Below are 12,234 nucleotides of genomic sequence, written 5' to 3'. Positions count from 1 at the left end.
TTCTATGATTCTATGATTCTATCTGTACAAACTATATTAAAATACTAGCTTTAATGGTATAAATTCATGCAACTGAACTAGGAAATGCACAAAAATAGAATTGACATTTGTGCTACCTTATCTCCTTTTTTTAAATTACGTGATTAGTAGCTTTTCTGCCTCTGCAAAAGTTTGGAAGGGCTCCCTCTCTTTTCCTCAGAATCTGGAGTGGCAGCTGCAAGACAGCAAAGTCCCTTTCTGAATATTACTGTTGGTTGACTGCAAATGAGAAAAACACAACAAAAGGTGCATGTCCATCAGCTGCACGATTCTGCCACACTGCAGAATCAACACTAAGCAATGCCCCTTTGTCCTGAAAGAACAGAAAAAAACAATAGTGGGAAAGGTGACGATGCTCTAAAAATACATCATCTAAAAGGACTTGAAGAGGTGCTGCTGGCCTTCAGAGTTTTTTTGTTTGTTTGATGTTCAAACACTTAATGCTTAAGTCTTATTTTAAGGACTTGCATAATACTAATATTATCTGAACTGCACAGCAAGTTCATGTACCAAAAGGTAGGATGTTAGAATACCAGAGTAAAAAGTGGAAATGTTGTAAGCCACCAATTTCGATTTTGAGGATCTGCAACAGCTCACTGGTCTCTGGTTTACTGTTGGGTTTGTGGGTTTTTTTAATTATATAACTGCAATGTGTGCTAGATTTTGCCTAATCTCCCCGTGTATATAACTGAACTCATTACTCAGAAGTGGTTTTGATGGATTCATGACCAAATGCTACAAGAAATGAACTCAATGGTTCAGTATATGGCAACACAAACCCAGTACACTGGCATGCTGTTAAAAGAAAGTCCAATACCGAAGCTGTTCTGTCAGAAAAAATGTTGAAATAAAGGGCCACTTAGTACTGTCATGACATTCTTTTAAATATTCTGTACTTTACATATATTTTTGAACATGGTGTCTCTGAACATTTAGTCTGCTGCTTCGCTTCATTCAGTGATTGCTAAAATAAACCCTGAGCATCAGACACCAGAACTCTGCAATGACAGGAACCACGGAAGTATCTGGTTATCTGTTAGACCGAATAAAAAGAAGTGGTGTACAACTTCAGAGATTCTTTTAGACTCTTAACTTGTTTCCATCTGATATAGATCAGTATTTTGTCTGTGGATTAGAAAATGCTGTTGCTTTTCATGAGCAGAAGCTGTCGTTCTCCAAAGCTATAAGAGAACTTGCAACACTCCAAAGTAAGAATTTGCTGTGAATATTTATTTTTAAATGCATAGCATAAACAATCCAAACTGCCCTTACCAGTCTGAAAAAGGAAAAAAGATGCAGCTGATGAGTTCATGAGCATGTCAAGAAAATAGTCGGCCTTTATTGAAAAAACGTGCAGGTAATGCAGGTTGCCAACAGTGGTACAGCCAGGGGTGCTACTCCACAGCTCACTGGGCAGCGTGTGCTGCTGCTGCCCTGTTCAGAAACTGACCTGAGCTGCGAGATGCGCTCCCACAACAAGGCAGCTGGAACCAGCCGGCTGACGAGAGCGGAGGCAGAGAGCAGCAACACAATCCTGGCTTCTGGGCACGGGACTGGCATTTTGAAGTGTAGGATAGAAAGAGAGGTTAGATCCTAGTTTGAGGGTAGGGAGGAGAGGATGGAGGCGTGGCACAGAATTAGCTGCACAGCTGTAGCAGCTGCTGACTGCACCCGTAACCGCTGCTGTCATCACAAGAACTTAGGATATCATCAGGATATCATCAGCAAAAGTTCAGCAAATGCTTCTATACACGTGTCAAACACATGCGGTGGTCAACAACAGTGGAAGATGAAAAGTGTAAGAGAATGGCATAATTTGGAATTAATCCTAAACAAAAAAAAAAAGAAAACCTGTAACAATTACTGTAACAAAACTATGTAGGATCTTAATGTAACAGTATTTGTTGTAAAATAAATACAGTGGGTGAAAAGATTAACAGCACTGTATTAATTTCAATTTCACTGACAAGGACTTAGTCTTTTCTATGTCCTTTCCTAAATTAAAAACAAAACAAAAAGGATTCTTAGCTTTTGAAAGGTGTTCAGACAACTTCTCAAAGATTCTCCATGTCTGTAAATAATTTTTATTCTATTTATCTCCAAAGCCATTTTCATGAATTAACAACAAACATTTACTGAAGAGATCTTAAATTTATTAGATATTTTTACTGCAACTTTTATAATAAACAAGACAAGTATGTACTCAGAAAAACTGGACCCAGTGTATGAGACTTTTTTTTTCATATCTATACTTCTAATATATTCAGTATTTCTATAAATTCAGATATTTTCATTACGGAGTTTTATAAAAGTGTATCTGCTTGAAATCACTATGCAGTTTTCCAAAACACCATACCATCTACTGCAAGAAATTTTCACTGGCTTTCTACCACTTCATGGTAAAAAACTCTCTATCTGGAATTATTTTGCACTCGATTAAAACCCTATAAACGTCAAGTAATTTCCCCAGGCAACTGTCTCTGACATACGTGTAAGATTTCTGGCCTGCCTAAATTGTTTCCGTGACTGCAATATAACAGCCTCTTCACATTTTGTATGATCGTATAATAAATCCACAAATTATCAAGTGGCAAGACTTACTACATTTAAGGTGGTGTTTTAAAGTAATTTATTTTGTCAGTCAATTTTTAGTCCATGTCACCACTGATATTCAAGTCAGTTGCATTACTAATTAAAACATTCAGTAGCTATGCATATACAGGTAACTCAGTCTTTAGATTTTTACTGAATGTGCAGTATTACATATACCAACTTGACAGACACTTTAATTACGCATTTTACAACACAGAATTAACAGGTTATTAAAGCCTGCATATACTAGCTACAGTGCGTAAAGGGGATATCAGTCATACCATTTTGAATTTTAGCATAACAAAGCATTTATTCTATGGTGGGTTTTTGAATATGAAAATCCTATTTGCTCTTACAATAGTTTCTGCAAAAAGCCACACAACCCACATTCTGATAAACATTCATGCCTATAAATTATATCCATTACTGGAAGAATTTTAATATAGTGGGCAGCAATTATTTTCAATGCCTCTTAAAACTTGTACCAAAAAATATACATTTTCCATAAAATCAAAAAATAAAATATCTGAAAATGTTCTGTGATAAATCTAGAAAAAGAGGAATCCAGTCTTAAAAGTTAAATTCTGCTCTCACATACGCAATTTAAATTGAGACCAATGCATGATAGTTGTACAGCTGACAGAAGAATTTGACTTGATTAGATTAAAATGCAAAGGTTATGAAAAGTAAGCAAACTCTTATTTCAGGAGTTTAACTTTGTCCTTTAAAACTTTAAATTTGGGATTGTTATTCACTTTCTTATTAAACAGGACTAGAATATCCTCTTCTGATTTGTGATGTTCACCAGCTACTGCGTAATACTGAGCTATAACCTGCACAAAGACAGAGGAACAGTTTTGAGTTAGTAAAGATGATTCCACTTTAAGCAATAATACATTCACGTTACTGTATTAAAAGTAGCATGGAATCTATTATGCTATTATTCCTTTGCAGAATTAGCACTGAATTTCTTCTGTAGTCCAGTAAGCAATGAAGAACACGTCCTTCAGTTGACATTCTGTCAACTGATATTCTGTTAAACAATGTCAAACATTTTGCTTATGTGGGGCAGGATTTTATTAACTTAAGCATTACAGAAAGAAACTCACAAGACCAAAGGAGATTAAAAAAACCCATGTTGTACAGTACCTTTTTTCTTAGCTTTTTAATTGAAATTTCATTGTCTGGAGCCTGTTTCAGAACAGCTTTGATGGTTCCCTTCCAGTTGAATTTACCTAGAAAATAATTAGGTGCACATTATTAGTAAAATTAGGTATTTCCAGGTCATCTTCTCTAGTAGGAACCAGCCTTCAGTCTCCTAATTTTGGAACCAATTCAGCTGCCACAACAGTTGTTATCTTACTGACCCTACAACAGCAGGGTGTCTTAAGCATAAAGTCAGGCAGGCTGTTTCTGAAGATCATAATAGGATAGACATGAACCAACACACTACTTGAACAACTAGTGTCAGGATTGCTTTTACTTAACTTCTGTGCTTCAGCTATTAAGCAGCAACTCTTACATAATACAGGAATAGTTGGGAAGATCCTGTCTCCTCACCCTTAGAGCACAGGTAGTGAATTTCCCAGAGTACCCACTTCAGAGGTTATTAATTGGTAATTTCCAAATAAACAACCTGTATGTTCAAGTACAGACATTCCCCAACAGTAATAGTGTGTTGCACGATAGGCGTAAGTAGGTTTATCTAAGCATAAACTAAGGTCAAACACAGCTAAAGTCCAATTTATGATTCACTGAGCAAAAATGGGGATAAAAGAGATACAAATGATAGGAGAGCTGTTACCCTTTTTCCTCTGTGCTGGCTAGTGTGCATGGCAGCAGGGAAGAGACCTGCTGTGGTGAAACAAACATGCCAAATTCCTCACTGCCCACTGAAAGCAAGCGTAGCCAAAGGTAGCCAGCACAGCAGAAGCAACAAATGAGAGAAGTAATTCAGCATCAGGTGTTAAGTGTAGCACAGGCTACTTACTCTGGAACAGATATGTATACTGAATATACATATGTATATGTATACTGAGGTATAATTTAGTTCATGGCTTGCTGCAAAAGCACCGTTTTATATTCTGCACTAGATCTTTTGCAGAGTAGTTTTGTAACTATCTAAACTCCCCCTTTAAGAATACCTTTATCTGTTCCCACATTTTCTTCGTTGCCATTGGTGTTTTCTGTTTCCATGTCTTCTGAAATGTTTTCCATTTTCATTCTCTTTGTTGTTATATGAGGTTCCTCTAGAGATGGAATTGGATAAACATACACAAAAAACTATAAAACTAAAAGAAAAGTTCTGACGTGACTTAAAGTTTCTGTTCTTGTAACACGAGTTTATATTTGCTAAGAAGTTCAGATTATATAAAAGGACTGTGCAACCACAGTGTTAAAAAATTATCTAATTCGTATATGTAACTTACTACTTAAAAAATTCTACTAAAGCAGATTATTGAGCCTTAAGGCATTGAGAAAAAGCATCTCAAAAACAAGAATATAAGGTGTAGGGTACCTTCTGCATGTTTATGTTTGCGTTTCTTTACATTTGTTTCCTGTTCTATTTCACTCTGATGGCCATTTCCATTTATTTCAAATTCATTCTCCAAGCTCTCCTTTCCTTTTTTGGACTTTTTACTCTTTTTTACTTCTGACTGTTTGTCTAATTTCAAGTCTTTTTTCTCCTTCTTTTTGTTCTTCTGTCTCTCTTCTTTTCGTTCTTTCTTATTCTTTTTCCTCTCAATTTTATCATCTGTAGTTCCATTTTCTTCTGCCATTGTTTTTTCCCCAGTTTCTGCAGACTGCCCCTCTTCCTTCTGTTGTGGTTTGTCTTGTTCTTTTTCACTTGAAACCTTTTGTTGAAAGACAGAATATTACAATTTTTACATGCCTTTTTTGACATTGCAACTTTTCTCTACTACATCATTCATGAAGAACACTAATATCCTGAATTCAATTAGATTGCTTACACGTGGTGACACCAGTTACCTCAGAAACAGCACTAAATAGTGTGGCTGATTCTTCTTTTAACTTAACAGCCTAAATACTAATTACCTTAACATCACAGAAGAAATGTTATCTTACAACATATATAATTTCTATTTGAAATAATTGTCTATGTATTTTTTAAACATATTTGCTACATGTAGTTAAGGGAGAGGCAACTCTTTGACAAAAGTACAGCATATTACAGCAAGATACAGAACCTATTCCCAAATATACGGCCCTTGAGTAATAACCTTAGCTTTGCCATCCAGGTCCCTGTCTTGGGACAACAAACTATTATTGCATGATGTCAACAAAGGCAGTGCTTGTTGTTTTAATTATACTTTTCTCACCTTAACATTAATGTTCCTGGGCTTATAATAATTTTCTTGTAGAAGAATTAATATATTAATGGATGTTTTTACATTTAAATTAAACTTTAATTCTAATAATTACAAGTGAAATACAATTACTGAAATGTTAATGTTCCAGCAAGACATTGTACTTGAAATTCAGTGCCCAGAGTTTATGTTATGTTCATATCCTTAAAAAAAAAAAGAAAAAAAAGTATTTCTCTCCTTCCTGGCTCTTATATTTGGATTCTTCAGAAAAACTACAAATAGATTTAACTGGAATCATCAAATCAGGAACATGAAGCATGATCAACAAGGGATTAGTGTCAAAGCTATGCCTGCACTCTTCCTCAAAAGAAGCTGTGGGGAGGGGGAGAGCAATCTTTACATCAACAGAGATGTAAGCTTCCGTAACAGCTTTCTAGTAGCAGTAATAGATGTGAACAAACGATCAAAACAACACCCTACCAAATCATGCTAAGCTAGTACTGAAATAGCAAAGAATTAGGCGCTGAGAGAAAAGGTCAGTGGGAGGAATTTGCACTACAAACTGGAAGATCCCATCTCTCTCCACTAATAAAATACGTAAACTAGGTGCTCTTAATTTCCCACTCCAATACACATTAATTTGAGGCCAATAAAGTTCTGAAGAGTTTTTTTTAATTCCTTCTTAGTGTGTGGTAAAAGATTGGAGCCAAAGATAAAGGTAGTGTTTTTCCCTTCCTTATGTACTAATAGCAGACAATAAAGTTAAATTAGCCTTCTGATTAGTACATGTGTCGCTGTGTCCAAGTTTTTAATCACAACGTGCCCAGTATGCACAACTACTTCAGCAACAGTATGTTCCACAAATCAGCAATTTAATCTAGGAATATTACATTATAACATAATCCATTGTAACAATGAGAGACAATATTTCTGCTAACATCTACAAAGGGAGTCTGAAAGATTTTCCTTCCAGCATTTTTGACTGCATAACTGTTGTATGATGTTGTACCTTTAACTTAACTTACATTTCTGGTTGCTTCAGAGAAAATATCCCACACCTGGTCTTGCAAAGTGCTGTCAGTGATTCTCAAACTGTTCTTCATCCAATTCTGTTCAGGAAAAAACCAACAATAACTGAAAAGGCGCATCTCTGATTTTTTTTCTTGATTACCATATATTTGGTTCGTGTTTTTATTTTTCATTTAAGAATCTAATCACTTTTTCTGATTAACTTCTAGTTACATGCTTACTCTGTAAGAATCTCTTAAACCTCCATACTACATTATTTTGTATAATGCCTGTGTACTGTTACAAGGCTATACCATGCCTCTCAATTGCCTCACCAACAGTAATCCAGAAGAGGTAAATATATAGAAAAGATTATCCTCAAGCTTTTGAATACAGCTGGTTATGTTAATGTCCTACCAAACCTTTTGACTGTTCCCATGAGTTAAAACATTAAGGATCCAATCTTATTTATTTATTTGTGTAGTGGACAGATGGTCATGCTCCTAAATGGCTACCTTAGTTTATTACCAAAAAGTAAAATTTAAGCAAGTATCTCAGTGCAAACATTTCAAGTTGTTGAGGCTACTGCAGGAGTTCCTGCCGAAAATGAAAACAAAGCAGTAAATTTCTACTTATAATATGCTCACACTATCAGCAACAGATCAACTTTCAGGAATGTGGAATTCTAAGTAAAACCTAAAGTAAAGATTTTTGCATTGCAATGAAAATCCCAGGAAAGCTGCCTTAGTAAACTGGAACAATGAACTGCAAAACCTTTTCATTTTCCACTGCAATGTATCTTACCAAAAAGAAAGAGGCTTCTTGACAATATCACTTTCCCTGCTTAGAACATTAATTTTGTAGAAAAGTATTCTAACCTTCAGCTCATTAGCAGCAATTTCACCGTAGCTCTGTCAAGTTCTATTTGAATGCTTTGGAAGTAATCATGATCTTCTCTCAGCCTCACAATCTGAGGCACAGAACAGAAGGGGGGGGGGAGGGCGGGGAAAAAAGGCCAGCTTGTCTGTAATTCTTTACCAATACCACATAAAACATTTGGAATCTGCTTTGGCTGTGATGCAAAGTTTCGTGAAGCATCCAGCGTGGGAAATTCTGTCAGAATACTGAGCGACAGGAAAACTCTCAAAACAGTATCTTGCCTTTACCAGGAAAAAACAAAGCCACAGAAATAAGAATCCTTTAAAAGTCTAACAATTTGGACATTCAATAGAAATTGCAAATAGAAAAAAAGAAAGGTATTAAAAAAAGAACAAGCCTACACACAGAGTTTAATTGAATGGTTAGTCTGGCTTAGTACCTAATTAAAACAGCACACAGAGAGTCCTTTTAAGCAAGATGTAGTTTACAAACATTGCCTATTTGAAACTCAGTTATTACACCATCTATTTACCAATGCCCAAATAAGCAATTTGTCCCACCTTTGTTAAAAGAGAGTGGCACTCGCTAAGAAAGTCTATTTTTAAGCTCACTGCATAGATTACTAAAAATCTCTATTAAAACACACCTGAAACTTCACTTTTTTTCTTGGAATATTATCAAAGACACGCATTTGCTCCAGAATGTTCCGCACCTTAGGGCTTATGTTTGGCTTCTTCATTACTTCATGAATTTTCTGGTTGAAGAAAAACAGAATTAAATCAGCAAAGCAGCATAATGATCAGATGATACACGCAAGGTATACAAGTTGGAAACACATTGGACAGAAATCATCCAGTACCCACAGACTGCTCGAAAGAACTGTTAAATATGCATGGGAAAAACACTAGCCTTTGGTATCATAGATCATAAGATGCATTACAGCTATCTATATAAATATTTATACCTATATAGTAAGCAGAGGCAAGCAGGACTGCTCACCAACGCTTTCAGATGTAGAAGTTACAACCTGTAATAAAAACTTTTGAAAGTTTCATCACATATGTATCACATAGGGGATTCTTGCAGCATGAAAAAGACCTGCATTAAGAAAAGCAATTGTCAACTGATGGGTTTTTGCAAACTTCTGGAGCTAATTGTGAAAAATCAGGCTAACTTTGAGACCACAGTTTGACATGCATTTCTTTTAGCAGCAGCGCCAGCTTCACCAACCATTAACCCCTGTAAGACAGCTCAGGCATATTCCTGTCCTAGGGTTGCAAGCACAAGAGAACAGAGGAGGTTACGCCAGGGCCTTGTGGCAGTTACTTGAACAGCACTGCTGCTTGTGGGGGTAAAAAGGCTCTGAGCTTCTCATTATTTAAAGATGTAGACACTGGAGAGCCTTCCTGTACTTCTGAAAATCTGTTTACTGAAAGGTTTTGCGGATGTGTTAAGACTACCAGAAAAGGACGCTCTGTAATAATCCTTCATCTTTCTATGTAGAAAGTACTTACTATTGAGGAAGGCTAACAATTTTCGTCAGCAATAGCATTCACATCATACTGCCTTTGAAAAATGTACTCAAACAATGTTTAATCTCTACAATGGCACTAATCTGTTGACTTCAGTGGTATTATTCATATGCCTTGAGTATGCATGTAGCTTAGTACTTTGTTAGATTGTGTTCTATACGAGGTAGAAATCAACAAATCCGTGGTAAAGCTGATGTAACTAATTATATCTAATGGGGTTTTAAAAACATGTTTGAGAGTTCCTTCCTAAAACCTTTCAAGGAAACTAACAGCCATAAAAGGCTAGGTTCTTGCATAGGATAACTAACTACCTGAAGGGTAGGACAGAAAGGGTAGGAGACATTTCCTGTGATCCATGCTGCACCTTCTGTTTGACATATTTACAAAATATCTGAAAAAAGTACAGGAAAATTTTCCTGATGCTATGAAGCTATTCAGGATGACGGCTGTGAAGAATTCCAGAAAAATCTTAAGGGAATGAGTGACTAGGTAATAAAAAGGTGAATTAAATTCAACACAAATTCAGGTAAAGCAGCATGCATAGGAAAAGCAATTCTAACTTCACATCTAAAATGGCAGGCTTTAAGTTGATCACTGGAGCTTAGACACAAGATCTTGGGGTTAAAATAGCCAATTCCATGAAAATGCCAGCACAATGATCAGCAGCAGTCAAAAAAAACCTAATCAACTGACAAAAAGCAGTAAGAAAGGAATAAAGAGGGACACAGAAGACATCATTATGACACAGAGTCTATCTATGGTTCATCCATATCTTGAACAGTGTAGTTCTTGTAACCTCATTTCACAAGGATACAGTAGAACTGGAAGACTTCAGAGGACCAAAGATATAATTTACATATGAAGAACAACTGAGCAGGATAGGGCTTTTCAGCCTGGAACAGAGAGGATGAGATGGGGAGGGATACGTGACAGAGATCTACAAAAGCATATATAGCATGAAGATGGACAATGACCAATGCCTCTTTCTATGCAAGAACTAGGGAACATCAAATCAAACTAGTAGGAGATAGATTCAAAACAAACAAAAGGTGTGTTTCTTACCAGGATAAGCAATAGACCTGCCAAGGAATTGCCAAAAGAAAGCTGTGGATATTGGCAAAAAGAGATCTCTGGTTTGATCCAGTATAGCCTCTCTGGTGTCTAAACAAGTTATTCATCATATCTGTATATAGTACAAACCTTACCTGAATCCACTCCTGTTGTTTAGCATCTCCTTTGTTAGTTTTGGCTTCAAAATCTTTTCCACCGTATTTCTGGTCTTCACTTACACACTTCACATGTTCCTTATAATCATCACCCCTGAACATAGGAGATTTTTAACTGTAGTTCACTGAAGGTTTTAGTCCTTTGAACTGATCAAGACTTAATGTAATCAACAAACTGAAGTAATAGATGATAGCATCTAACATTTAAACCTTAATACTGTCAACGCTTGTGTGAGTAGTTTGACGTGCTTAAAGTACATACTTATAAGACTGCTGACATTTCTGTCATGCTACAGCCTTCAGTGAAAATTTCTGATTTGCAAAATCAGATCTGAGTCTTCAGTATACTGCTGCTTTTATTAATGACTCTGTAACTTACGCACATTTGTACACGTAACATATGCACAGCTATTAACGCATATCTGTGTTTTACCACTCATATTGACATGTTTTAAAATTAGAAAAGCAGGTGAAAAATGCTTGCAAAAACCTAATTCCTAAATACAGATATACTAATGTGGTAGTGTAGTTCTGACCAATGTGTAAGTGCCCCCGAAAAGGCATGAATAACATAGATCTTAATCTTTTGTCAGTGAAATATTGAGAAATATAATCATCATTCGAGGACAATCTTATTTTCTTACGTAAATTTATGTATTTATATTTTGAAAGCAGATAGTAGCACTGCTTTCTTCTGAGTTCTGAGAAGTGACAACCAAATTCAGAATTTTTGATGTTATTGCAATCTCACTCTCTGCAGTAGCAGAATAAGTAACAGTTGTTGATGATCAGAGGCTGAAAGCACTGTCACTTATAACTGTAAAAAAAGAAATAGCAACTCTGCTTACTGTGCGGTTTAGTTGTCCTTGTGGTTCCAACTTGGATGATTAAGCTTAAAATTATATAAAAACACGTATAATTTTTAAATTTGTACAAGTAACATACGCACAGCTATTAACGCATATCTGTGTTTTACCACTCACATTGACATGTTTTAAAATTCGAAAAGCAGGTGAAAAATGCTTGCAAAAACCTAATTCCTAAATATAGATATACTAATGTTGTAGTGTAGTTCTGAATTATTCAGAAATTGCCAATTTAATTCTAATACACCATTGGAAAATCTTGTATTTTTGACAACCACCGCAGAGTGAGCAAGGCCATCTCCTTTACCTACCAGAAATCCTTGCCACAATCCATGCAAGAAAGGCACTGACAGTTTCTGCAGATGTTCACATGTTTTTCAACTTGTGCTTTCTTCACAGATTCTCCACACGCATCGCATGTGAAAACTACCATGTTGGTGAGTGTTCAGTAGCTTCTGTGAAATGGGTACAATCTTTTTCCTCCCCACACAAGCACAGTCCTAGAAACACGAGGAGGAGATCTCACATTTACAGCTTGAAAGAAGCACTTGGATGGCAAAAAGACATGAAGCTGCACACCCACCAACAGAAAATCTAAGCAGTTTGATTTTGCACGTGCAAAAGTTCAGAAGGAAAAACTCATTTCGCCTGATACCTTGAGCAGAGGGGAAACCGGTAACCCTGAAACTAGTAACCCCCCAACCCCATGCCCATAGGCCTCGCAGGCGGCGGTTCACGGTTTCCCTCCGTTTCCCGGCGCGCC

The 12,234-nt window shown here is 36.3% G+C and overlaps 1 protein-coding gene across 1 annotated transcript; it reads right to left on the bottom strand.

The window, feature by feature from the left end:
• Positions 1-2,823: 2,823 nt before the first annotated feature.
• On the bottom strand, positions 2,824-11,960 carry LYAR (Ly1 antibody reactive). The gene is made up of 8 exons (XM_009584824.1): positions 11,783-11,960; positions 10,585-10,699; positions 8,494-8,601; positions 6,986-7,069; positions 5,150-5,486; positions 4,776-4,880; positions 3,781-3,866; positions 2,824-3,464 (listed from the first exon to the last, which is right to left on the bottom strand). Exons 1-8 carry the CDS (start codon positions 11,902-11,904, stop codon positions 3,330-3,332), a joined length of 1,092 nt encoding a protein of 363 aa, XP_009583119.1. The 5' UTR covers positions 11,905-11,960; the 3' UTR covers positions 2,824-3,329.
• Positions 11,961-12,234: the final 274 nt, after the last annotated feature.

The sequence above is a fragment of the Fulmarus glacialis genome, unplaced genomic scaffold, assembly GCF_000690835.1.
Source record: "Fulmarus glacialis isolate BGI_N327 unplaced genomic scaffold, ASM69083v1 Scaffold47219, whole genome shotgun sequence".
NCBI classification, from domain to species: domain Eukaryota; kingdom Metazoa; phylum Chordata; class Aves; order Procellariiformes; family Procellariidae; genus Fulmarus; species Fulmarus glacialis.
Note: the sequence above shows the minus strand (reverse complement) of the source record. Positions and strands in the feature narration are given on the sequence as shown.

Bases quoted from the DNA above. Each gene is read 5' to 3' on its own strand.
- LYAR (XM_009584824.1), bottom strand. From the start codon at position 11,904: ATGGTAGTTTTCACATGCGATGCGTGTGGAGAATCTGTGAAGAAAGCA. The intron at 10,700-11,782 runs GTAGGTAAAGGA...TCCTATGTTCAG, and splicing joins GATTGTGGCAAGGATTTCTG to GGGTGATGATTATAAGGAAC. The intron at 3,867-4,775 runs GTATTCTTAAAG...ATTATTTTCTAG, and splicing joins AAATGTGGGAACAGATAAAG to GTAAATTCAACTGGAAGGGA.